The sequence below is a fragment of the Dermatophagoides farinae genome, chromosome 1 (assembly GCF_024713945.1).
Source record: "Dermatophagoides farinae isolate YC_2012a chromosome 1, ASM2471394v1, whole genome shotgun sequence".
Classification (NCBI taxonomy): domain Eukaryota; kingdom Metazoa; phylum Arthropoda; class Arachnida; order Sarcoptiformes; family Pyroglyphidae; genus Dermatophagoides; species Dermatophagoides farinae.
In genome coordinates, this window is record NC_134677.1 from 4,971,911 (window position 1) to 4,998,967 (window position 27,057).

The following is a 27,057-nucleotide window of genomic DNA, read 5'->3' on the forward strand; positions in this document are numbered from 1 at the left end:
TTTATTTTTTACTTCTATGTATTAAAAAGATTGTTTTCGATTGAAATAACATTCTTCAGAAAAGATTTTTTCATTTTCAACACAGTTGTATTTGGATGAGTTGTCACGTAAGGAATAACGAATCAAAAACAACGTATGACCAGCATCGAGAAGAGAATATAAGATTTAAATTGAAGAAAAGAAGAAACAGAACAAATCGACATTTTCTTCGCATGTGTATTGAAGAATAGATTTTTATCAATTGAAAATTTAAAAAAAAATGAATGATATAAATTGAAATAAATTTTTATCTGTTTTTATTAATTCATTTTCTTTTTACGTACGACAATTAGAACAACAACATTTATCTGACGATGATCGATTATCAAATGACATTGAATTTGATAATCTTGGTTAATATTGGCTGCAACATCGATTCTTTGGTTATTGAAATATTGATTCTGATTATGACGTCGAAGAGTCGCCACTATTATAAAGTTTCCAATACTTTTTTTTCAATACTATCAATTCATCATGAGTGCCTTCTTCTACATTTTGGCCACGATCAATGACAATAATTTTATCCGAATTAACAATTGTTTTTAAACGATGTGCGATAACTAAACAAGTGCGATCTTTTGATGCTTGATTCAACGCATCCTGAACAATCTGTTCGGAAGCTGTATCCAATGCCGATGTAGCTTCATCCAATAATAATATGGATGGATCACGAACTAAAGCCCGAGCAATAGCGATACGTTGTTTTTGACCACCGGATAGTTGTGCACCTTTTGAACCTACAGGTGTATCATAACCTTGCGGCAAATTTTTGATGAAATCATGAACATTTGCCATTTGAGCAGCATGAACTATTTCATCAAATGGAACTGTTTCACGGAAATTATCACCATAAGCAATATTATCTCGTATGCTATAACTAAAAAGTACTGGTTCCTGTGATACTAATGCCATCTGTGATCGAAGCCAATCAACATCCAATTCCAAAATGTTCTTGTCGTCCAGATACTTGGAAAAAATGGAAAAATTTAGGATTGTGGTTTAAAATAGCCAAAAAGAAAATAGCAAGCGCAGAAAATAGCCTCGTTTACTAATCAATAGATTGTACGGAGTTTTGTTTGGAAAAATATGGTAGCCTTAAAGCCAAATTTAGTTTTGTACCGTAATTTAGCGACGATTACCCGTAGATTAACAATGATTTTTTGCTCAAAAAAAACTTACCACTTTTCCACGTATGCAATCATAGAAACGTTCCAATAATTGTATGGATGTCGATTTACCACAACCGGAAGCTCCGACTAGACTAACTTTTTCACCTTTGGAAGCTTTGAACGACAACCCATTCAAGATCGGTAAATTTGGTCTTAATGGGTAATGAAAATGAACACCACGAAAAGAAATTTTGCCATCTGATCGACCTTGATTTGTAAATTTTTCTTGCATCAAATATGCTGGCATCAGATCTTTAATGGGTTTACGATCAATCATCTTGAATATGTTCAATGCAGCAATTTTAGCTTTTGTATAATCAGATGATAGCACGGCACTTTGTCCAACAACAACAGAACCCCAGATCATAGATTCGACGATTCTAAGAAAAAGAGTATTTTAAGATTTATAGACTGAAAAAATCCAAATGTAAGAAACTTACTTGAAAAAATTTCCCGAATCAAGCAATCCTTTTGAGATCAAAAATCCTCCATATAGAAAAACTATAGTGTATGCGAAAAATTGTACACCCAATGCAAACGAAATCATCAATGCTTTGATGAAACATTTCCATTTAAATGATCGATAATTTTTCATTAATGTATCTTCAAATTTATCAAGAAAATATTGTTCTTTATGTAGTGAAACCACTGTTCGAATGGAATTGATTACTTCAATAATAATTTTCGAAGATTTTTCAGATGATTCATTTTCATTACCAGCTTGAGATGAATAAGCTGAACTACTAATAACCGATGCAAATGCAATCAATGGTAATAATGTCATCGATAAAAGTGATAGACGCCAATTACACATAAATCCCATGACCACTGATACGATCAATGTAGATACTGCTTGACAAATCATCGAAACACGCAGACCAGTGGCTCCTTGAACGTTGGCAGCGTCATTTGCTAAACGACTACATAAAGCACCGGCACTATTTTCTGGATTATCAAAAAAGGTAACTTCCTGTTGAAGAATAGCCGAATATGCCATTATACGAAGCCGTTTAGTAAGTTTCTCTCCAACTATTCCAAATAATGAAATTTGAATGATACAACAAATGAGAATACAGGTTGCTAATATTAGGAAATACATGGCATAGATGTTGGTTTGTTCTTGAATGTAATCGGATTGAGACTTGATATCGTACAACGTAAATAAATAAACAAATTCACCAAAGATGAATGCATAGATTGGCGTAGAAAGACCATAAAGGAGTGCTGCAATGAATGCTATTATGAAATAGAATTTATCCATCCAAATAAGTTTTATAAGACGCATATGTGGGAATTTGTTACGTTTTAAATTTTCTAAATCTTCTTTGGTTATCTCTTCATCATCCTTATAGCAATCGGCAACACTTCCATTTTCGCTAACCACTGTTCCGGCTTTTGGTCGGATCACACTTTCATACGTTAATGTTCGAGTTCGAGAAACTGGTATTGGTCGACTTGGAGAGGCTAAAATCTCAAATTGTGAATGTGTTGCTCGACGTTTCTGTTGTAGAGTAAGCGGTTCTAAGGTTGATGATTGTGATTTTAATAATGTCTGTTTTTTTGGCAGAACTGGTTCATTTGTTTCTATCTGTTGAGCCATGACCAAATTGAAATATTTATTTTTAAGTTTCATCAAATGTTGATGTGTTCCTTGTTCAACAAGACGACCTTGCTCAATAAACAGAATACGATCTGCATTTTTAATGGTTGATAATCGATGAGCAATAATAATGGTCGTTCGACCTTTACTAGCTTGATTCAATACTTCTTGTACAATGTGCTCGCTTTCCAAATCTAATGCCGATGTTGCCTCATCCAATAATAAAATCTTTGGATTAGAAATCAATGCACGAGCAATAGCGATTCGTTGTTTTTGCCCACCCGATAATTGTTTACCTCGATCACCAACATATGTCTTATATTTGTCTGGTAATTTACTGATAAATTCGTGTGCATTAGCTGCGATTGCGGCTTGTTCAATATCTTCAATGGTTACATTGTCCATCTGATCGATTGGCATACCCATACGAATATTCTCTTCGATTGATGTGTCAAACAATACTGGTTCTTGTCCGACGACACCTATTTGTCCGCGAAGCCAACCCGTATGAATATCACGGGTATTTACACCATCTAACTGAATTTCACCACTATCTGGATCATAATAACGCTGAATTAACTGAATAATGGTACTTTTGCCAGAACCAGAAAATCCAACGAGTGCCACGATTTCGCCACATTTGATTTTTAGATTTAAGCCTTGTAGAATTCGGATATCTGGCCTTGTTGGATAGCCGAAATAAACATTTTTGAATTCTATATCAGTTTTGAAATTTGTTCGTAAAGTTTTTCCTCGGGAATGCATAGAATCAATTTTTGATCGTCGTTCGAGGATATCCATGATTGATTTGGCCGATGTCTTGCCAATCTGAAATGATTCATAGAATGGTGCAGCGTAGCCAATATTGTAACCACATCCGGTTATGCCTGTTATAAAAACAAGTTTATTATATAGTGATATGTAATTAAATTAATTCAACAATACCCCAGAATATGATGACAATATCGTCAATTGTATAGACATCAGTAGGTGATATGATTAACTTTACACCGTACCATAAACCAACCGCAAAGCTTACATACAATGTAGCCCAATTTATCGAATTTCCGATAGCGTTGACAATGTTTCTTTTGAATCCATACACCATGGCAGGATGTAATCGTGTTTCATAGCGTTTCAATTCTTTATATTGACCACTGAAAGCAAAGACAGTTCGAATGGCTGAAATGGCTTCCTCTGCCACCGAACTAGCCGATGAATATTCTGTCAATTCTTTTTGTGTATAATGGCTTTGAAACTGTGAATAAGGTATATTAATATTGATATTTTTTGAATGCCAAGGTCATGTTTCTCTATTTACCTTTGTCATAACGAACGAAGTGATAACAATCAACGGAGCCATAGCAACGATAGCCAAAGATAGTTTCCAACCATACCAGAATCCAATAATAAGATTCATTGCTGCACCTACAACATTATATATCAAAAGTCCAAGGTTTTCGTTAAAACCATTTTCGAATTTTTTGAAATCACTATTTCAAGAAAAAAATAATCAATTAATGAAAATTAAAAATAGATTCAATCAACCGAATCGTCAATCGTATGTTATTGTCAATTTTGATTGATCACGAAAAACAACATACCTGGCTATTCTCGCTGCAAACTCTCCGGAATTATGTTGATCATGCCATGCTAGCTCTTGCGTGATAATTGAATGAAAATATCGTCGCTTTATATTGTTCGCCAGATTGAAGGCCAATAATTGAAATGAATATAGAGTGAGAAGATTGCCAACAACAAATAGTATGAAAGAAATGAATGTCAATCCTGACCAATAGTAGACATTGTACATGAATTTATCACGTGTTTCATCATGGGTTTCCGTTTGATTTGGATTTTCATGTTCAAATTGTACGAACACACCGACCACTTTACCAAACGTTACGTTCAACAATGGCCAATTCACACCGGCCAATGTAGAACCAAAAATACCAATAAATATAAATAAATGGTCATATTTTGTTGCATATTTTAGCTAAAAAAATAATTTATAAATTAACTAATTTTTGAACATTAAAAAACTCACAATTTGTCCCAATGATGCAGATGTACGTTTGTCACTGTTGATCTTTTCGGAAATTTTTTTCCTTTGATGCATGTTCAGAGATGTTCCTTTATTTCTTTCTTTTCGATCCGGATTTAACTTGGATTCAAACAGATCGTAGTGAAAAATAGCAACGATCGATCAATTGTACGAATGTTCAACATAAAATTTATGTTGGTAAAAGTATTCATGCGATTCGAGAGAAAAATTGATTTTTTTTCGGTCAAATGCGAATGAAAAGATTCAACGTTAAATATTTGATAATGATAAAGAAAAGAAATGATTTTATTCGTTGATGTAGTTTCGTTAATGGAAAATAGTTTAAGAAAAATGTATATTTATAGTGTATTATTATTAGATTCAAACCAAACAAAAAAATCCTAATTTAGTTTTGTTTTTATACAATCTATTTTACATTAGATTAAATGCAATAACAATCGACAAAGAAAAGACTATAGTTTAAAAAAAAATGTAAACCATCAATCAAGTTTCCAAAGTCTCAAGTTTCATCCACAAAAATATTTTCAACCCAAGACATTTTTTATTAATCATCATAATAATCATTCGATGTCATTGTGTATCATAAAAAAATGGACATCATTAATAATCTAAGTCAAAAATAGGAATGTTTGATCAAATGTATTAGCAATAGATTAATCGAAAAAGTTGTTTGACATTGATTTAATCATAGTTACTAAAAAAAATTTCTTATAAATTGGAAATTTTCAAGAATTTAAAAAAATATATCGAGCACAATTAACCTATTTTGTAAAAATCAAAATCTGATGAAATTGTTATTTTTAATGGTCTAACTTTTGATGCAGCAAATACAATTATCCCCATATTGAAATACATGAAATTGAAGTATATGATTTTGAAAAGTTTGAAAATAATTCTTTAAATCTTTAATTTTCATCATAGAAAAGAATGCAACAAGTGATATAACAATACCAAATAAGGTTCCATATCATTAACAATAAAACTAACATTGTTCAACAATCAATGATCATAAAAAATACGATGACATTTCCACGTGTCTTTGCCAATAATTATTATTATCATTTTATTATTTAATGATAAATTACAACCGTGGAATTTGTACTTTCATATATCCTAGATCAGTGATTCCCAACCGGTGGTTCGCGAACCCCTGGGGGTTCGTGGGATATGCAAAAGGATAACTTTGTATGTACTAGAATTTTGTAAAGAAAAAACCCCCGGGGGTACGCGAAGAAAAAAAGGTTGGGAAACACTGTCCTAGATCAATACTAAACAATTTTAGCACTGATTCTTTTTGGCATAATTTTTTATAATACAAAACTGACCAAATAACATTAATGAATATCGAGATAATAACTTGAACTACAATGATTTTTTCTTCTATTTAGAATTAGAAAATCATTTCCAATTTTGTTTCGCCAAAATAATCTAAACAACAGCCATATTAACATATCAAAACAAGATACAGTTAATTTATTTTGAAAACAAAACACATATAGTCTGCAAATCTATACATCATCATCCCTGTGGCTCTAAGAAAAATGTTTCAAAACTGGCGTTCTCATTTATTTCCTTACAATTGCTATTTTTGGCATTCACATCATCATCATCGTTGCTTTATTGGTGGATCAGGAAAGTCCAGTTTTTCTTAATCTGCGTTCAAGTTTTTCCTCATTTATTTTGTTTATTTCATCAATATCTTCATTGCTTCAACGATGAGAAATGGCTGAATGTTTCCGGTTTTCCGGAATTTATTGTTGTTGAAAGTTTTGCATGTATGTACGTGCAAATGTCGGAGTATATAACAAATTGAAAAAAAATTCATACAAAATAATTATTAAAAAAAACTGTACGATAAGCAAATACATTAAGTAAAAGAGATCGAGGGAAAAATAACATTGGAATACTTTCTATTAGTCGGAATTATTTTTTAAATGTCAATAGTGTTGACAAAATTTTGGAAAACGGTTTTTTTGGTCAGAACAAAATTGTAGTTATGATTATTATGATAAGGGTTCTAATTGCCAGGGTGCCAGCATTTTTCTTTTCGACCACTTTTGATCGGGTATTAGAATTCTCATTTATATGTTTTTTTTTCATTTCCTACATAGATTATGATGAGAATTTATATCTTGATTAGTATTCAGCACCATAACCAGCATCATGACCATAACTATCATGTTGAACATAGCCTGAATCTTTGTGTGAATCTTTATAGGAATGATCATAAGAATCTTTGTATGAATGTTCATAATTATCTTTGACATAGACAGGCTCTTTAACCGGTACGGGTATAGGAACCGGTTCTTTGACGGCAATTTTGATGGGAACATGTTCTTTAACCTTGATAGGGACGGGAATCGGTTCCTTTTGAATATAATGTTTTTTCTTTTCTATGATTCTATAAATAAACAAAACAAAATAAAATGATTAAGCCAAAAAAAAATTCTCAATATAAAACTCACGGAATCGGAAGTGGCAGTGGCAGTGGCAGCGGAAGTATGATCTTTTTTGTATTCAACAAATTCAAAAGTATATATAAAAGTAATTGTTTTCTTTTTTTATGGGCTTCAACTTCTTTTGACAACATAACAATAGTGACGATCACAATCGTAGCCATTAACCAGAATATAAAACGCATGATGAATTCAAATTATCACAAATTCATATACAACACATAAGAAATCGAATATGAAAAAAACAGTGATAAAAAAAGTCAAAAAAATTAAGAAAACAAAAAATAAATGAAAACCAAAAATTATCTTATGAATGCTCTCCGTACAACAGTTTGATTTATATACTCATTTTTGTTACGTTTTTTTTTTGAATTATACTTCCATTCATAAGATTACTAAAACTTTCTCTCATTAGGATTTTTTTTGCATCCCTTCCTCTCACTGATCACAAAAATGATGAGTTAAAGTCGTCCACTCAATAATTGTGAGGAAATTTTATTTTCGAAAAGAAATTTCCGCTAACATATTCGGATTTAATAGATTCACTAAATTAGCTTCGCAATAATTAAGTAGGAAGTTTTTTTGCTTCCAACCGATCTCAATCAATAATAAAAGATTTTTATCTAAAATGAGAAAAAAATCAGCAATGAAATATATATGGACAAAGGCAATGATTATCTAGATTGATTATTTATTTCCATAACTTCAGTGAATGATGTCAATGTATCTTCATGGTGAGGATCAAATTCAATATTGTATAAATAATTGTTAGCTTCTTCGGAATCTTCATGTGGTTGCAATAGACCTTGATTCAGCTTATCGATACCATTTTTGAGCTTTTTTTAAAAAAGAGTTATTTTTGAAATGATCAATATTAATGAATAAGAAATCACTTATAAAAAAACTCACATCTGCAAGATCAACAAGACCAATTAAACGTCCAACTGAAGTGACATATGCCCGCGATAAGCTCAACATTGAGAAAAATAGATGAACTTTATAGATGGTTGTACGTTCAACCAGTTGAAATGGTGCTGGATCAATACAACAATCGTTAAAATCTACAACGGTATTTAATTGTTCCTCTTCCCATTTGTGTTGCTCTTCTGCTGTCATGTCAATGACACGTTCACGAGGCTAAAATTATGTTCATGAATGAGATATCTAATGATTTCAAGTCATGATATTCTTACCAATTGAACGCTTCGTTCAATGATGGGTGGTTTTGTTGTCATACTTTCGGCTGATTGTTTCAACTTGAATAAATGTCTCTTTAAAAATTCTTGATAAATATAAATGTTTTACTTACTGGATTCGGATGTGCATCTTCAAGATGTAAACTTTTCTGAAAAATATTTTCAAATACCTGTCGTAAACGCGAATCCTTGCGGATACTTGAATTGGTATTTATCGTAGAATGAGGTGAATATGTAGTTATAGTAAATGTTTGTTTCAAGATCGATTTAGGCTTCACAGGTGATCTTCGATCGATCGCTGATTGATTAATTCGTTTGTCTTCATAATCATTCGATGAAACTAAGCTGACATTAAAACGAGATTTATTCGTCGGTGATGGAATTTGTTCATAATCCATGAACGGAGTTATGAATTGAATTGAATCTTCATCACTTTCTGTCTCAATACCAAGAGCATATTCTTGAAGACTATTCTTTCGTACTACTTCTTGTAATCGACGTTCACGGCATAGAAGACAATCAACAATTCGTTCCAATTCATCACGTTGAACTGAACCTAACAAAATCATATTCTTGCAATTATCAACCAAGGGAAATGTCCGTATTTCAGGATTATTAGATAACAAATTTACTATATCACGATAAGTAAAATTTTTTAGCCATACAAAAACCAAATTACGGACCATAATATCATCGACAAAAATGTTATGTGCCAATGAATTAGCAACCATGATCGGTGGCAAAAATGGTAATTTTTTGATCTGTATAACTGAATCATATATTGATAACTCCAATTTTTGACTGATTGCATTTGATATGAGTACAGATAAAATAACCGGTATCATATGGCTCATTTGGCCAGTCATTTCGAACACGATCACCGTAATACTAATTGTATGTGTAACAGCTCCGGTAAATGCAGCAGCGCCTATATCAATGAGAGAAAATCAATCAAATTAACTCATCATTTCATCAATAAGCAAGTTTTGTTTTTTTAATGTGGAAATGATGATAAGCTTACCAACAACAGAATAACCACCAGGTACAATTGGTATGGTATAACCACTAAATGATATACCGTCTGGAAAACAAGCAGCCATAATTTCACCTACTAATCGGCCGAAAGTGGCACCAATTTTGAAAACTAAAGTGAAAAAAACGATTACAGAATTGAATTTATAGATAATTAAAAAAATTGTAAGTACTTGGTATGAACAATCCATGTGGAACTGGTATGGTAGATGCCAAAATCGACATCCAAAACTATTGGAAGTCGAAACGATTTTTAATTAACATGTAAAATGAAATACACTAAATCCTACCGTATTGAAGATGGTAATGATGAGGTTAGTATAAATGCTTGTATGGTTAGTGGACCAATGTTGGACCATCGTTAAATGTTTTGAATCATTACTACCATGTACATCCCAAGTTATGTTGCTGAACAATTCTTTAAATGTTTGTGGATTGGATAGCTACGTTAAAAAATCGAATAAACAATTACGAATATCAATTCAATTAGATTCGACAAAATGTCATTGTAAAAACATACAAATGAGGCCATGTATTGTCCCATAAAAGGTGGAAACGAAATGGACATCAATAATAAAGTTACCACGGTTGGATATACGAATCGACTAGAAAGAATAAAAAAATTAATTCAAATTTAAATAAACATTACAATTCGTTAAATCAACTGATTATCAAGGCTGACAAGATAATTTAAAGAATTTTTTCTTGTTTACAATACTTTTTTTTTAGAAATGCATTCAACGTTTTCTGATTCCGGATGTAATGAACGAGCCAGCGATGACAACGAACATAAAAGGCACCACCAAAACCACAAGCAACACCGATAAAAGCAAATACCAATAATTCTTGTGGATCGAATGGAAAATCAGTACGAAAATTTGTTTTGAATAATGAAGTCAATGCAGCTATAGAACAAAAGAAAAAAAAGGATGAATGAATAATCATCATTGCTATATCATGTTTTAATGATTTTTTTTTGTTTAGTTAGTTTGGATAGTTTGAAGAAAAAAAAAATGAAAATAATATGCATATGAAAATCAAAATATGAGACCTTCTTTACGAAAGAAAACTGTCAACAAACGCCAAAAGGTTGCTGCAGAGCAAGCGGAAAAGAACCCACGCCAATAACTTCGAATAGCAAAAAAATCCGTGGTTACTTCTACTGAGAATAATACACCACCTATTGGTGAATAAAATGTGGTGGCAACGCCTACGGCACAAGCCACAGCCAACATTTCGGTGGTTCGTGCATCACGATCATATACATGCTGAAATGACCCAATCACTTTGGATAAGATTGTTGCTACCATTGAACATGTATGTACAAAACTAAAAAAAGAAAATCTTATCAAATCTTAATAAAATTAGAAAGAGACAAAACTTACGGTCCTTCCTTGCCAAATGGCAATCCACTGCCCAATATACACGCCAAACCGATTAATTTGGCAACCAATGTCCGAAATGATAGATATTCATGAAGAATCACTCCGCGTAATATAGTTTTCATTTCAGGTATACCCGATCCAGTTGCCTGTGGCGAAATGATACCAACTACACCGGTTGCAAACACAAGAAGCAAGACGGGAAATGTTATCCAACCAAAATATCTAATCACAATGTTATACGTAAAAAGTTGATCGTACAATAGCACACGAGTTTGATGACATTGTAAAACGAAAACTAATTTTATTTAGAAATTATATTTTTTCTAGGTGAAATGATTGTCGAAAATATCCATACTCACAATCAAGGGTAAAACTAATGATAGCCATCGTGATACCCAATAAAGCAAGGAATGGCCAATCTTCGTCAATAATACCCAATGTATATTTCCATATGAAACCAAAACATCCTGAATTTATTGTAAGAAAATATTTTGGTCACGAATATTCCTGAGAATACATTTTCAATGACAAACCTGATATTGCACGAAAAAAACTTGATTCTCGTATTAGTGATATCGGTTTGGCACCCCTTGAACGGCTTGATGCAAGTGAACGTGAAAATCTGGCTAAATCTTTTTTATATTGGCCATACATCTAATAAACATTGAAAATCAAATTGGTCAGTCGAATTCATGTTTTATTAAAATGAAAAAATATATTTTTTATTGGAATAAAAACACAAAAAACTAATGCAAAAAATTAAAAATTCATTCCACTTACCAAAGTCTGTTCGAAATCCATAGTATTTTCAATTTGTAGATTGACCATTATGATGGTGTAATTATTATGTTCTTTGTTGACGATTCAATTCAAAATGAAACCAAGGCATTAAACGATCAATCGACAATCAATTAGTTATAATTACCCATCAGAAAAATTATTTGATTGATTGCTGTTTGTTGTTTGATTTTGTTGATTGATGTTTGATTTAACAATCAAACACTTTATCATTTTTTTGACGACAAACCGACATAATCCAAAGATGGGAAAAAATATCTAAAAAAGATCTCTTTTGATTTGCATATGAGAAACCGGAAATATGTATATGTATGTTTTTGTGTAACAAAACAAATCAACTGCTTATGACGAGATAACGAGATCTTGATATTATTATTTAGTTTCTTCTATAGAAATAAAAACATTTCGTTAGACAATTTCGTTTATTTACAACCAGAAATCTAAGTGCGAAAATTTTATTTGTATGGTTCATTCGCACTAGTTTTTAAGTCTCTATTATCATCATCAAGGTCAGTTTCTGGCTCTGGATGTCAATCATTAAATTATTCATTTTTTTTGCAAGTTAGGTCGTTGATTGTTTGATCACTGCCGCTTGTATGATATAGTATTTAATTAATTTATTGATCATCATAATCAATCAGTTGAATGGAATAATTTTTATTTTTAATGACAGTTGATTTGAATATTGATAACTGCTACAAGGTCAAAAAATTATAAACATATAAAATACAGTAATACCCCGCTTAACGCGGGGGTTACGTTCCAAAAATTCAGAGCGTTAAGCGAAACAGCGCTAAGCGGGGCTATCTTTACATAATGCATTTTTACCCTTCATATACAATGTAACAATGTAATGCAATGTAGGGTAATTATACAGCGTTATATCGAATCAACGCTAAACGGGGCAGCGTTAAGCGGGGTATGAGTGTATAAAAATAAAATGAGAAAAAAAAATGATCTACTGCTACAATGCCATCTTGCGGCCAAAATGAGATTAGAGCAATTTAATTTCATAATTACAAGAATAATCGGGAAATGAGTATTGATGACAATAAATAATTTGTTCTTATTCAAGCTGAAATAAGTTGTACAAACGAAAAAAAAAATTTCTGCTTGACTTGTTTTGAGTTTTTAATAATTAAGTCGGAAGTTTTTTTTTTGCTTCCAACCGATCTCGATCGATAATAAAAGATTTTTATATAAAATGAGAAAAAAATCAGCAATGAAATATTTATGGACAAAGGCAATGATTATTTAGATTGATTATTTATTTCCATAACTTCAGTGAATGATGTCAATGAATCTTCATGGTGAGGATCAAATTCAATATTGTCCAAATAATTGTTAGCTTCTTCTGAATCTTCATGTGGTTGCAATAGACCTTGATTCAGCTTATCGATACCATTTTTGAGCTTTTTTAAAAAACATTTTTGAAATGATTAATATCAACGAATAAGAAAATCACTTATGAAAAAACTCACATCTGCAAGATCGACAAGACCAACTAAACGTCCAACTGAAGTGACATATGCTCGCGATAAGCTCAACATTGAAAATAATAGATGAACTTTATAGATGGTTGTACGCTCAACAAGTTGAAATGGTGCCGGATCAATACAACAATCGTTAAAATCTACAACGGTATTTAATTGTTCCTCTTCCCATTTGTGTTGCTCTTCTGTTGTCATGTCAATGACACGTTCACGAGGCTAAAAAGATGTTCATGAATGAGATATCTAATGATTACAAGTCATGATATTCTTACCAATTGAACCCTTCGTTCAATAATAGGTGGTTTTGTTGTCATACTTTCGACTGATTGTTTCAACTTGAATAAATGTCTCTTTAAAAATTCTTGATAAATATAAATGTTTTACTTACTGGATTCGGATGTGCATCTTCAAGATGTAAACTTTTCTGAAAAATATTTTCAAATACCTGTCGTAAACGTGAATCCTTGTGGATACTTGAATTGGTATTTATTGTAGAATGAGGTGAATATGTAGTTATAGTAAATGTTTGTTTTAAGATCGATTTAGGCTTCACAGGTGATCCTCGATCGATCGCTGATTGATTAATTCGTTTGTCTTCATAATCATTCGATGGAACCAAGCTGACATCAAAACGAGATTTATTCGTCGGTGATGAAATTTGTTCATAATCCATTAACGGTGTTATGAATTGAATTGACTCTTCATCACTTTCTGGCTCAATACCAAGAGCATTCTGTTGAAGACTATTCTTTCGTTCTACTTCTTGTAATCGACGTTCACGGCATAGAAGACAATCAACAATTCGTTCCAATTCTTCACGTTGAACTGATCCTAACAAAATCATATTCTTGCCATTATTAACCAAGGGAAATGTCCGTATTTCAGGATTTTTAGACAACAAATTTACTATATCACGATAAGTACAATTTTTTCGCCATACAAAAACCAGATTACGGACCATAATATCATCGACAAAAATGCTATGTGCCAATGAACTAGCACCCATGATCGGTGGCAAAAATGGTAATTTTTTTATCTGTATAACTGAATCATATATTGATAACTCCAATTTTTGACTGATTGCATTTGATATGAGTACCGCTAATATAACCGGTATCATATGGCTTATTTGGCCAGTCATTTCGAACACGATCACCGTAGTACTAATTGTATGTGTAACAGCTCCGGAAAATGCAGCAGCGCCTATATCAATGAGAGAAAATCAATCAAATTAACTCATCATTTCAATAATCAAGTTACCAACAACCGAATAACCACCAGGTACAATTGGTATCATATAACCACTAAATGGTATACCGCGTGGAAAACAAGCAGCCATAATTTCACCGACTAATCGGCCAAAAGTGGCGCCAACTTTAAGAACTAAAGTGAAAAAAACGATCATAGAATTGAATTTATAGATAATTAAAAAAATTGTAAGTACTTGGTAAGAACAATCCATGTGGAACTGGTATGGTAGATGCCAAAATCGACATCCAAAACTATTGGAAGTCGAAACGATTTTTAATTAACATGTAAAATGAAATACACTAAATCCTACCGTATTGAGGACTGTTATGATGAGATTAGTATAAATGCTTGTATGGTTAGTGGACCAATGTTTGACCATCGTTAAATGTTTGGAATCATTACTACCATGTACATTCCAAGTTATGTTGCTGAACAATTCTTTAAATGTCTGTGGGTTGGATAGCTACGTTAAAAAATCGAATAAATAACAATTACGAATATCAATTCAATTAGATTCGACACAATGTCATTGTAAAAACATACAAATGAGGCCATGTATTGTCCCATAAAAGGTGGAAACGAAATGGACATCAATAATAAAGTTACCACGGTTGGATATACGAATCGACTAGAAAGAATAAAAAAATTAAATCAAATTTGAAGAAACATTACAATTCGTTGAATAAACTGATTATCAAGGCTGATAAGATGATCTAAATTTTTTCTTGTTTACAATACTTTTTTTTCAGAAATGCATTCAACGTTTTCTGATTCCGGATGTAATGAACGAGCCAACGATGGCAACGAACATAAAAGGCACCACCAAAACCACAAGCAACACCGATAAAAGCAAATACCAATAATTCTTGTGGATCGAATGGAAAATCTGTACGAAAACTTGTTTTGAACAATGAAGTCAATGAAGCTATAGAACAAAAGAAAGAAAAAATGATGAATGAATAATAATCATTGCTATATCCTGTTTCATTGATTTTTTTTTGTTTAGTTTGCTATTTAGATAGTCCGAAGAAAAAAATGAAAATAATATGCATATGAAAATCGAAATATGAGACCTTCTTTACGAAACCAAACGGCCAACAAACGCCAAAAGGTTGCTGCAGAACAAGCGGAAAAGAACCCACGCCAATAATTTCGAATAGCAAAAAAATCCGTGGTTACTTCTACTGAGAATAATACACCACCTATTGGTGCATAAAATGTGGTAGCAACGCCTACGGCACAAGCAGCAGCCAACATTTCGATGGTTCGTGCATCACGATCATATTCACGTTGAAATGACCCAATCAGTTTGGACAAGACTGTTGCGACCAATGAACCTGTATGAACAAAACTAAAAAAAGAAAATTTAAGCCAATGAATAGAATTAGAAAGAGACAAAACTCACGGTCCTTCCTTGCCCAATGGCAATCCACTGCCCAATAAACAGGCCAAACCGATTAATTTGGCAACCAATGTCCGAAATGATAGATATTCATGAAGAATCACACCACGTAATACAGTTTTCATTTCAGGTATGCCCGATCCAGTTGCCTGTGGCGAAATGATGCTAACTATACCGGTTGCAAACACAAGAAGCAAGACGGGAAATGTTATCCAACCAAAATATCTAATCACAATGTTATACGTAAAAAGTTGATCGTACAATAGCATTCGAGTTTGATGACATTGTAAAACGAAAACTAATTTTATTTAGAAATTATAGTTTTTCTAGGTGGAATGATGGGCAAAAATGCCCATACTCACAATCAAGCGTAAAACTAATGATGGCCATGGTGATACCCAATAAGGCAAGGAATGGCCAATCTTCGTCAATAATACCCAATGTATATTTCCATATGAAACCAAAACGTCCTGAATTTATTGCAAGAAAATATTTTGGTCACGAATATTCCTGAGAAGACATTTACAATGACAAACCTGATATTGCACGAAAAAAACTTGATTCTCGTATTAGTGATTTCGGTTTGGATCGTATGGCACGCCTTGAACGTCTTGATGCAAGTGAACGTGCAAATCTGGCCAAATCTTTTTTATATTGGCCATACATCTAATAAACATTGAAAATCAAATGGGTCAGTCGAATTCATGTATTATTAAAATGAAAAAATATATTTTTTATTGGAATAAAAACACAAAAAACTAATGCAAAAAATGAAAAATTCATTGCACTTACCAAAGTCTGTTCGAAATCCATAGTATTTTCAATTTGTCGATTTTCCATTATGATGGTGGTTTGACTGTGTAATTATTATGTTCTTTGTTGACGATTCAATTCAAAATGAAACCAAGGAATTAAACGATCAATCGACAATCAATTAGTTATAATTACCGATCAGAAAAATTATTTGATTGATTGATGTTTGATTTAACAATCAAACACTTTATCATTTTTTTTGACGACAAACCGACATAATCCAAACATGGGAAAAAATATCTAAAAAAGATCTCTTTTGATTTGCGTATGAGAAACCGAAAATTTGTATATGTATGTGTTTGTGTAACAAAACAAATCGACCGCTTATAACGAGATAACGAGATCTCGATATTATTATTTAGTTTCTTCTATAGAAATAAAAACATTTCGTTAGACAATTTTGTTTATTTACAACCAGAAATCTAAGTGTGAAAAATTTTATTTGTATCGTTCATTCGCACTGGTTTTTAAGTCTCTATTATCATCATCAAGGTCTGTTTCTGGCTCTGGGTGTCAATCATTAAATTATTCATTTTTTTGCAAGTTAGGTCGTTGATTGTTTGATCACTGCCGCTTGTATGATCTAGTTTTTATTTTCGAAATTAATTTATTGATCATAATAATCAATCAGTTGAATGGAATAATTTTTATTTTTAATGACAGTTGATTTGAATATTGATAACAGCTACAAGGTCAAAAAATTATAAACATATAAAATGAGAAAAAAATGATCCACTTCTACAATGCCATCTTGCGGCCAAAATGAGATTAGAGCAATTTGATTTCATAATTACAAGAATAATCGGGAAATGAGTATTGATGACAATAAATAATTTGTTCTTATTCAAGCTGAAATAAGTTGTACAAACGAAAAAAAAAATTTCTGCTTGATCTGTTTTGAGTTTTTCTATTTTGTCATATAAGGGGCTTACGGTGGATTCTATTTTTTTTAGTTTGAAAATTGTGTGCATGAATTTTTTTTTCTACTTTCTTTCCATTTCCCTGTCCAGTGTGTTTCTTGTTTGCTAATAATTGTAAAGACCAATATAATATAAAAAACGCATCCATAACGTTAGCAATCGATCGATCTATGTGAAACAGTATGTGGCAATGGCAGTGTATTTGGCTTACAAATGTCAGAACCAAAAAAAAAGCCAATCGGGCCAAGGCGTCAGAAAAAAATGCTGAAAAAAATTGAAAAGAATAACAATCGATTGTATGTCAGTGTGTCGATGTCAGGCCAAAATGAGCCGAAGAATAAAAATAATAAAAATGAATCGCGTTCGCTTCAAAATCTCAATCTCTGGGACAACCATTTGGAAAGCATAAAAGCGAAAGGGAGTGCGAGATAATAAATCATCGCTGTCTCTCCATAGAATGAAAATATAACCAAAGAATTCATCCATAGCCCCAAAAATACCACCACCACCACCATCATCATCATCATCATCATCAGAAAAACAAGATATAATCAACTCTGTTGGGACATCATTTCATGGGGTTCAAAAACAAAACATTATGACCACCAAAAAACAGAGTTTTATTTGGTTTGAGAGAAACAAAATTTTTATCGATTTAATGGATACAAATTTTTCTCTGATTCTGTTTTGATCCGTGTAATAGCAAAAAAAAATATTAATTATGATTGATCTATAGATTGAATGTATCGATAAATCAAAATTATCAGATAATCTTGAAAAAAATGAAGATTTTCGATTGTCAATAGCAACAAGGACCACACATGAGTGATCAAATATTCCACTTGTAACGTATGAATTCCAAGGACACTTGAAAGACGACAAACAAACATCCACAATGATTATCAAATATTTGAAGGCAATGTTTTCTAAGCCTTTTTCACCATCATTTTCTTAAAATAAAATCGTCCATGTGTTCGTGTTTATGTGTGCTGGATAAAACTTATTGAAGGAATTTTTTTTTCTTTATCAAATTTATTCTGATTTGTCAGTTATGATTTGTGCTATTAGAAAATTTTATTTGATTTTCTTCTTCTTTTTCTTGGGTGGAGAGAAGAAAAAACGAATAAAAAACTTGTCTTGATTCGATTATTATGTTGATTTGTTCACAAGATTTTTATTCTTTATTTTTGGTTTCAATTTCAAAGTTCAAGTTTGAAAACCATTGAGATATTCATCATCAATTCTTTGCTCATTACTTATGTTTCTTTCATTCAATTGGTTTTATTTGTTGTTTCGAAATTGTTCTATATAACAGGAATCAATTTTGGGCAAAAACTTTACATCATTATCATCATCATCAGCAACAACAACAATTGACGGCTATTGTCAAGAATCATCAGGCATAAATACATACAACTTTTTCCATCCAATATTGGCTTAATGTTTGATATTTTTATCTTGTTTGTTTATTTGTTCCAATATATTTCATCGTATCATTGAATCATCACGGATCATCATCGTCATCATCATCATCCATCGTGATTGGCATCATACTATAACACACATACACTTGTACACATATCTATTGGAAATTATCAAGAGGGTCGAATAAATGTGATGATTACATTAAATAGGATTTTTTATCTTGTTGTAGACGCAAAAAGTAAAAAAAAATGTTAGAAAATGAAAATGATGATGATGATGATGAAAGGTTTACTTCTGATGATATTTGTCCCTATAGAGGTTTCTCAAGAGACTTAATTCTTTTTTCTCTTTATGATTCTTTATTTGTTCGTTCATTTTTTTTTCTCTTTTATTTTTGTGTAATCATTACTTTTTCATGGTACGTTGAACGCCCTTTTTTCATCTTTTTTTTTGAATTGAAAACTAAAAACTACATTTTTTTCATAATCATTTGAACATGTACAGTGCAGTATCATCATCGTCGTCGACATCAACATATCAACATCATCGTCAATTGATAAATTACTTTAGTGGAAAAATAAGAGGAAAAAAAAAAGTTAAACATCAACAAATCGACATAACAATCGGACTCATCGACAATACGTATAGTAACTCTAGAAAAAAGTTTTTCGTCTATTTTGCTCAGATCGTTCAGGAACTACTACTGATAACCATTCCATTTGTTAGATTTACAAAGAACAAAAGCGACAAGAATATTATTGCAATAGTTCGACGAAATAGTTTTGTTTGAAACTTCAGTGTAAGAAATCTTCAAACTAAAGTGAAAGTTAAAGTCAAGTAAGTTTTCAGTCGACGGCAACCAATTCAATTGTGAAAAAAATGTTGAAAAATTCGAATAACAAAAATGATGAAAATAATTTGGATCTTGATGCTATTTCCACTCTATTTAATCGTGATGGATTTGTTTTGATCGAAAATTTTTTGCCAACAACGATGATCGATGAGTTGTTAATCGAAACGAAAAATTTAGTTGAACAATTTGATCCGCAACAAACATTGAACAATGATAATGAAGAAGTGACCATATTCTCTGCAGGACAAAAACAATCAACTAATGAATATTTTCTTGGGTCAGGTGATAAAATACGGTATTTTCTCGAACAAGATGCATGGGATGAAAAAAATAATTCTCTCCGAGTGCCGAAAATAAATTCATTAAATAAAATTGGTCATGCATTACATTGGTTGAATCCAGTTTTTAAACGATTTACATTCCAGCAGCGTTTTCAAAATATTGTTCGATCGATAGGTTTCGAAGATCCATTGGTCGTACAAAGTATGGTTATATTTAAAAATCCACGCATTGGCACCGAAGTTCCTGATCATCAGGATGCAACATTTCTATATTCAACGCCTGATCCACGTGTGATGGGAGTCTGGTTACCTCTTCAAGATGCTACGGTAAGTTTTAAAACTGAATTTGAATTTCCAATCATGTTTATTGCGAACTCATAGGTCGACTTTTAATTCAATTTAGGCAGTCTTTTTTTTCATTTTTTTCATACTTTTCATACTCGGTAATTGAATTATATCATGATGATGATCCAAAATTTTGAATTCAAAATTTTATTTATTGAATTTTTATTTTTATTTTGTTTTTAAATGTCCCAAAGGAAACCAATGGTTGTTTACAATTCATTCCAGGTTCACATCGTACACATCCATTACAAAAACGTTGGATACGTCACCTAGATCCTATAGATGGCCGTGTATACATGGAATATGTACATCGTGATTGGTACAGTATTCCAGGCAACAATCACCATATTGACAGTGATGAAAAAGAATTGTTGAATAAATCAAAATTCATATCGGTACCAGCTTCGAAAGGTTCTTGTTTGTTGATCGATGGCCTAGTCGTTCATCGAAGCGATCCGAATTTATCGGATAAAGCAAGACCAGCTTATACATTCCACATATTTGATCAAGGATTTGTTCATGATAAGTATGATGATGATGAACGAAAAATCCTAGAACATCAATCAACAACAACATCGAAGCCAAAACCAAAACCAAAACGGCAATGGAATCCGTTTAATTGGATTCAACCAACCGATCAATACTCGTTTCCACGCTTATATCGGAATGGTCATGATGATGATAATGATTATGATGGCGTTTCCTCAGACTTCAAATGAAATGTTTTTTGTAGAATTCAGTATGGTGATGATGATGATGATGAAACAACAAATATAATCGAAATATAAGCAAAAACAAGAAAAAAGTCCCGAAAAAAAATTCCCTCTTACCACCATTATCATCATCATCAAAAACAACGCCACAAAAAGTAACGATCCATTTGAATCCGATTGCCAGAATCTATCTTGAAAAAAACATATAATTCATAATATAATATTATAAATTACATACAAGATATATATGTAGTTACATACATACATACATTATTACATCCTTATAAATATACATACATTTCCGTTTCATTTCATTTTTTTTCTCTCAAATATGGTCTTAAGACATTAATCTTGAAAAAAAACTAAACCAATAATAATAATAATAATAGAGATCGATTATTGATCTTTTTCGATTTTTGTTGTTGTCATGATTCTAACATTTTTTATTTTATTTTTATACTAATCATCAAATCCATAATGATAAAATGTATGAATGAATTGGTGATTCACAAAATGGCAAAGTTGAAAAAGAGATGAGTGATTCATTCATACAAGACACAAATTATATAATTTGTGTCTTGTATGCATATATCAATGATCTGAGACCCGATGCAAATAATAATACCAATGATTATAATCAAAATGTCAAACATTCTTCTAAACTAATGTTGTTGATGATTTTTATTAGTTTCAACCATGGACATTTTTTTATTCAATTTTCATTTTTAGTTTTTATTCTATTTTATATTCTAAAATGATTTGATAAAAATCGATAGTAGTGAAAATTGTTTATAATTGTAAATCAAACCTATGTTAAAAAAGCATTTCGGAAAAAATTATTACATCATTATTATCCAAAAAAAACATTTGGTTGGCTATCAGAAACAACAAATAATGACCAACAAAAGCATTTCGAAACATCCAATCAAATAGACTACAAACAAAAACAAAACGAAAAAATATCCGTTTAGACAATAATAATATCATTTTAGGAGGATCCGTTCTCATTTATATATTATTACATTACATCATTTTGTTCATCATCGTTCTGATTGTCTAAATATTTTTTCTAAAAAAAAAAATATTCAATTATTACAACCATCTAATTGGTGATCGTTACAAACAAACCTATAGCCACAAGCGAGAATCAGAGGGAAAAAAATTTCTAAAATGAAATTTGAAATGATGATTCGCAATGAGATAATATGACAATTTCTGGTGATGATGATTCTCAAAAATTTTTTTCATTTAACAAAACATATATTAGCCATTTATAGTTACTACTAAATGTCATTTTATCGTTAATCGAAATGGTACTCTTATAACAAACAAATCATTATTTTCTTCATGGCCTATAGGCGTGCGATCATGAGAGAATAAACAGTTGTCATCATTTTTTAATATTATTATTTCTACAAGAGGAAAAAATCGTTTTTCCTCTTTTTTTCAATATTCTTAGAGCTAATTTCGGTTTCATTATTATTATTATTATTGAATCATCACAATAAAAAAACGAACATCGTAAACCATACAAACCAGAAATAATTTCCGGTTTTTTGCCTTATGTTTCATTTCTCATTTCTTGTTGTGTGTGTGTGTGTGTGTGTGTGTTTGGGATTTTTTTCACCACTTTTGCTTCATTTATCGTTTATTATTTAACATTGTTAATGTTTTTTATTATTTATCTTTTTTGTTTGTTTGCCATATCAGAATTTGCTGTTCATGAATCGAATGCAATACAAACAAACAAAGATGGATTAAGAGAGAGAAAGAGAAAAAAAAATACGAATGCATCCCAAATGTAGAAGATGAATGAGTGATTAGTATATGAATATAAATTGAATAGAAATGTGAAAGCCAACAAAAAAAAGACCATTTCGATGATGGTACAACAACATTCTCTTTGTGTATATGCGTGTGTCTGAATTCGATTGATCCAAGAGCATACATCGTATGATTTTCTATGATGGAAATGGAGAATAAAAACAGCATTCATTTATTTATTCACATTATACATTAAACTTTTCAATTAATCCCTTGTTTTTTTTCTGGTGAGGCATGTTCATATGTGTCATGTCGATGGGACATTTATTTGTATGAAATTCGAAAGAAACAACAACTAGATGTGTGACAAAAATTTCAGAATGATGATTATTGTCATCAGTTGTGATTGGTAAATGGAAATTAATTCAAGACCTTTACATGAGAAAAACAAGAAATAAATGAAAATCAATGATTGATCATCGTCATAATCATAATCGAAATGAACGTAAATCGTTGACAACAAGAATAAAATTTCACCATCACGCAAATAAACGCCCATTTTTAGATTCCTTGTCCGATGTTGGACCATTCGAATGGAACATGGGCTCATACTTGAAACTTGATACGCATAGCTAGGCACACAAAATAAAAATCGATCTTTGACAAATGTAATCATGAGAAAAATGAATGAAATATAAACGAATTGTAGTGTTACAATGATCTAAATTTTTGTTTTATTTGATATTTAGGTGATCTGATTCAATTTTTTTAAATTTTTTTTCATTATTGGGTTTTGAAAGCCATTTTGTTTCAAGTATGGCTATCGATAATTGTGTCAATTTGACATCAAATCCTAGAAATCTCGTTTTCGAATCAAATATCTATATTGTTTTGTTATGCTAGCCATGTTTGCTTATTAGTTATTTTTGCATTGTTTTTTTTGTCTTTTTTCCGTAGGATAAAATTGGTGTTTGTTTGCTGGTGGTGTGTATTGGATACCAATCAAAAATGAGATCCGTTCATTCAATAATTGGAACAATTTTTTCTGATTGTTTTTGATATATGTCCTAGTTTAATATGACGTAGTGGGCAAATAGACGATCCAAAAAATTTGTTAATTAGGGTATATATGTACGAGATAATCGTATAAAACATCATTGATCAAATTTGTCGATTAGCATCATTAAACAAATATATTGTAATAATCATCTTCATCGATTAATAAATAAATCAATTGATAAGTATATTGATCATCAGTTACGGTTTTAAATCTATTCTTATAAATAAAAATATTCATCATTTATCAATCGAAGAATCATGTTAAACTTACAAAATAGAATGGCCATATTGGTTGTATTGCTTTCCGTCATTCATATCATTTATGGAGCGCCAAGAAATGTTGATGATCTTGATGATTCCCGTACGATTATATTCTCACAAGTTCCGATGAATAATCTTGTGCGAAAATGTTTGGAAAATATTCCACTTAAATATCGTGAACGATGTCTAAGAGAATCATTCGAGCAATATGCTGGCAGTCTATACCCACAGAAAACACGTTGCTGTACAAAATGGTCACAAATGGAATGTTTAACTAAATATACGTACAATACCATCTATTGTGATATACATCAACAGCAAAATGTCCATAGATATTTTAATCAGATACGAAGCACTTCGGCTGATGGTTCACCTGAATGTGTTGATTATCGTCCCATCGAAGAAGAAGTACGAAATTGGTCATCGGATTTAGGACGTGTACCAAAATGTGCTGCCAACGTGGAATTGGAATTTCTGGAAAATATTCGTGAAAATCATAACGATGAACATCAATATGATGAACAATCAGAACCACAACAGCAATAATTATTCTAAGAAAAAACGAATCAAAATCAAAATTTTCTGATAGAAATTTTTTTTTCTGACACTAAATAAATCAATATCAAGCTAAAATAGCTTCCAAATTAAAATTGAATATATATAAAAAAATAACGTGTTCATACAATACAAGTACATTTATTTGCAGAGTGTAAACCGGAATAAAATGACATTCATAACGATTTTAGTGCCATCTAAAAAAGGAATTTTCTTTGTTTGAACAATGAAAAATGACATTGACATCTGAATCTCAGTATAGAAATTTTGACCGATAAATAAATCGAAATATGAGATTAACCAATTATGATCATTTTGTTTGTGACTCAGAATGACAGTAAATTTAAAAAAAACATTTTTTAAACATGTTTTTTTACTTGATTACTTGTCTTGATATCAAAATCGAGCATAAAAATCGATGAAAATTTTCATTGTTGTTTTCATTGTGATTGTTCATCAGTGGTCGAATTCATCATAATTTTCCTGACATCGGTGAAATTGTTCGATTTTCTCATCTCTCGATAATAAGCATCAATTTTGATTTTAATAATTTTCACTTATTTCTATTAATCGTTTCCAAGGTTTGCTAAAATTGATTTTGTCGATAATTTATTTCATTTTTTTTCGTTATTATCCGATAAGAATAATCGAAAACAAAAATGCTGAAACCAATTTCTGGATCAAATTATTGGATCGTTTTGGCAATCATTGTTGGATTAACAACAACATTGATTCTATTACCAATGAATGCTGAAGCTGCATCTTCTCATCGTTACCGTCGACAAACGGATTCATCCTCGACCGCTTTGACTACAGCATCATCATCAAATGCAATGATTACATTGTCCAATCTGATTTTACCGACCATTCGTGCCATAATTCAAGCACCCGTAAGATTAATACAAGAACTAATTTCTGAAATACGATTGTTTTTAAGTTCACATAATTTCACCGAAATGTTGGACGCAAAATTTCTTCGAACATTATTACAACGTCTACCCGAACGAATTGGTCATTACTGGCTTACATTTGTCGAAATGGAAAATGAATGTATTCAACGAACATTATGTGATGTTGCCGATTTTACCACTCATCATGTTCCACATTGGGTTAAGCAAATATTGCTCATTTATTTCACTACATTCAATCAAAACGTTTATTTCGAAGCCATTAACAATGGTTTAATTGCTCATAATTGTCAGGCAAAATTTAGCCAATGTGATCCTAATTCATTTTTAAGCCGTTTATCGAATAACATGTCTCAATCCATCCATACAACTGTTGAACCGATTCGTGTGGCATTTTCCGAATTTGTTAATGTAACCGTTTCAGCATTAGATTCTATGGCATCGACCACTGAACCATCAATTCATCCAAAACCAATTCAAGAGACCAACTTTATTCAAAATGGTAATACTGCAGACGAATTTGAAGAAGAATTTGATCTTAATGAACGTTCTGGTTTTATTTCTACAAATAACCAAACTCGTCTCGATAATGTTCATCAAGACCAACCAATGCATGCTATGGATCAACATCATAATGCTTTTGCATCAAATCACCAACAACCACCACAGGTAATCAGGCCACCACCAGCAGGTTGGTCACCGGCTATGTCAGTAAATCGACAACCACAATATTATCAGCACATGATTCAATCATCACAACCTATGATGATACAACCACAACAACATCCATAAAGCTATGATGACATATCTTTAATAATCTAATTTCATTTGATTTACAACCAAACAGTCACAGATTGTTGAATTGATCATATTGTTTTTATCGGATTTTTGTTTAATTATTCATAATAATTATTGTATACAATTTTCAATTGTTGTTTTTTATTTGTATTCTTATTCTTGTTATCAATTATCATTCTGATCTATCTGAATCTGAAATATATCATTATGATTATAAGTAAAATAAACTAAAAATTAAATTTTTAACCATTTTTTAAAATTTATGTTGATCGAAAATTTTGATTGAAATTATTCTCTTACAATCAATAGCTATTAGACGGATGACAAACATTGATCATCAGAAAAAATCGAAATTATTGTCAAGAAAAATTCCAACAAATAAATTCAACAAATTTATTTAACATTTTATTTTCGATTTCGATTCTAACCATATCCTCTATATATATATATAGAACTTTCATTTTGTTAGAAAAAAG

The 27,057-nt window shown here is 31.3% G+C and overlaps 7 protein-coding genes across 12 annotated transcripts; 3 read left to right on the plus strand and 4 right to left on the minus strand.

Moving 5' to 3' along the window:
• Positions 1 to 104: 104 nt before the first annotated feature.
• On the minus strand, positions 105 to 5,376 carry LOC124492538 (ATP-dependent translocase ABCB1). 2 transcript variants are annotated; one of them, XR_012832469.1, is made up of 8 exons: positions 4,856 to 5,376; positions 4,413 to 4,804; positions 4,130 to 4,301; positions 3,754 to 4,066; positions 1,649 to 3,695; positions 1,219 to 1,588; positions 324 to 1,005; positions 105 to 206 (listed from the first exon to the last, which is right to left on the minus strand). XR_012832469.1 is itself a non-coding variant. In XM_047055454.2 (7 exons), the coding sequence occupies exons 1-7, from the start codon at positions 4,925 to 4,927 to the stop codon at positions 445 to 447; spliced, it is 3,927 nt and encodes a 1,308-aa protein (XP_046911410.1). In that variant the 5' UTR covers positions 4,928 to 5,376; the 3' UTR covers positions 274 to 444. The 2 variants fall into 2 exon arrangements, 1 of the variants encoding a protein (XP_046911410.1); XM_047055454.2 differs by lacking the exon at positions 105 to 206 and having other exon boundaries at positions 274 to 1,005.
• A 969-nt stretch (positions 5,377 to 6,345) lies between these two features.
• LOC124492542 (uncharacterized) lies at positions 6,346 to 7,652 on the minus strand. The gene is made up of 2 exons (XM_047055460.2): positions 7,339 to 7,652; positions 6,346 to 7,274 (listed from the first exon to the last, which is right to left on the minus strand). Exons 1-2 carry the CDS (start codon positions 7,512 to 7,514, stop codon positions 7,010 to 7,012), a joined length of 441 nt encoding a protein of 146 aa, XP_046911416.1. The 5' UTR covers positions 7,515 to 7,652; the 3' UTR covers positions 6,346 to 7,009.
• A 154-nt stretch (positions 7,653 to 7,806) lies between these two features.
• On the minus strand, positions 7,807 to 12,009 carry LOC124492539 (chloride channel protein 2). Of its 2 annotated transcripts, none has more exons than XM_047055455.2 (15): positions 11,868 to 12,009; positions 11,723 to 11,793; positions 11,476 to 11,596; positions 11,302 to 11,409; positions 10,943 to 11,237; positions 10,609 to 10,886; positions 10,276 to 10,462; positions 10,078 to 10,162; positions 9,848 to 10,000; positions 9,731 to 9,788; positions 9,547 to 9,669; positions 8,639 to 9,453; positions 8,523 to 8,585; positions 8,239 to 8,466; positions 7,807 to 8,165 (listed from the first exon to the last, which is right to left on the minus strand). In XM_047055455.2, exons 1-15 carry the CDS (start codon positions 11,869 to 11,871, stop codon positions 8,004 to 8,006), a joined length of 2,751 nt encoding a protein of 916 aa, XP_046911411.1. In that variant the 5' UTR covers positions 11,872 to 12,009; the 3' UTR covers positions 7,807 to 8,003. The 2 variants fall into 2 exon arrangements, 1 of the variants encoding a protein (XP_046911411.1); XR_012832502.1 differs by having other exon boundaries at positions 8,020 to 8,165; positions 8,523 to 8,572.
• Positions 12,010 to 12,729: 720 nt separating this feature from the next.
• On the minus strand, positions 12,730 to 17,317 carry LOC124492540 (chloride channel protein 2). 2 transcript variants are annotated; one of them, XM_047055456.2, is made up of 15 exons: positions 16,835 to 17,317; positions 16,679 to 16,760; positions 16,423 to 16,552; positions 16,249 to 16,356; positions 15,890 to 16,184; positions 15,558 to 15,835; positions 15,223 to 15,409; positions 15,028 to 15,112; positions 14,795 to 14,947; positions 14,678 to 14,735; positions 14,494 to 14,616; positions 13,622 to 14,436; positions 13,506 to 13,568; positions 13,222 to 13,449; positions 12,730 to 13,152 (listed from the first exon to the last, which is right to left on the minus strand). In XM_047055456.2, exons 2-15 carry the CDS (start codon positions 16,724 to 16,726, stop codon positions 12,991 to 12,993), a joined length of 2,733 nt encoding a protein of 910 aa, XP_046911412.1. In that variant the 5' UTR covers positions 16,727 to 16,760; positions 16,835 to 17,317; the 3' UTR covers positions 12,730 to 12,990. The 2 variants fall into 2 exon arrangements, with proteins under 2 accessions (XP_046911412.1, XP_075591627.1); XM_075735512.1 differs by lacking the exons at positions 16,423 to 16,552; positions 16,679 to 16,760; positions 16,835 to 17,317 and having other exon boundaries at positions 15,890 to 16,111; positions 16,249 to 16,353.
• A 1,928-nt stretch (positions 17,318 to 19,245) lies between these two features.
• Positions 19,246 to 21,646, plus strand: LOC124493211 (Phytanoyl-CoA dioxygenase domain containing 1). 3 transcript variants are annotated; one of them, XM_075735731.1, is made up of 3 exons: positions 19,246 to 19,294; positions 19,554 to 20,505; positions 20,718 to 21,646. In XM_075735731.1, the coding sequence occupies exons 2-3, from the start codon at positions 19,924 to 19,926 to the stop codon at positions 21,240 to 21,242; spliced, it is 1,107 nt and encodes a 368-aa protein (XP_075591846.1). In that variant the 5' UTR covers positions 19,246 to 19,294; positions 19,554 to 19,923; the 3' UTR covers positions 21,243 to 21,646. The 3 variants fall into 3 exon arrangements, with proteins under 3 accessions (XP_075591846.1, XP_046912249.1, XP_075591802.1); XM_075735687.1 differs by lacking the exon at positions 19,246 to 19,294 and adding an exon at positions 19,331 to 19,462 and having other exon boundaries at positions 19,549 to 20,505; XM_047056293.2 differs by lacking the exon at positions 19,246 to 19,294 and having other exon boundaries at positions 19,329 to 20,505.
• Positions 21,647 to 24,157: 2,511 nt separating this feature from the next.
• On the plus strand, positions 24,158 to 26,815 carry LOC124491469 (uncharacterized). Its single transcript, XM_047054112.2, has 2 exons — positions 24,158 to 25,456; positions 25,518 to 26,815. The coding sequence occupies exon 2, from the start codon at positions 25,535 to 25,537 to the stop codon at positions 26,573 to 26,575; it is 1,041 nt and encodes a 346-aa protein (XP_046910068.2). The 5' UTR covers positions 24,158 to 25,456; positions 25,518 to 25,534; the 3' UTR covers positions 26,576 to 26,815.
• LOC124491640 (uncharacterized) lies at positions 24,318 to 24,989 on the plus strand. The gene has a single exon (XM_047054320.2). The coding sequence runs from the start codon at positions 24,318 to 24,320 to the stop codon at positions 24,864 to 24,866; it is 549 nt and encodes a 182-aa protein (XP_046910276.2). The 3' UTR covers positions 24,867 to 24,989.
• Positions 26,816 to 27,057: the final 242 nt, after the last annotated feature.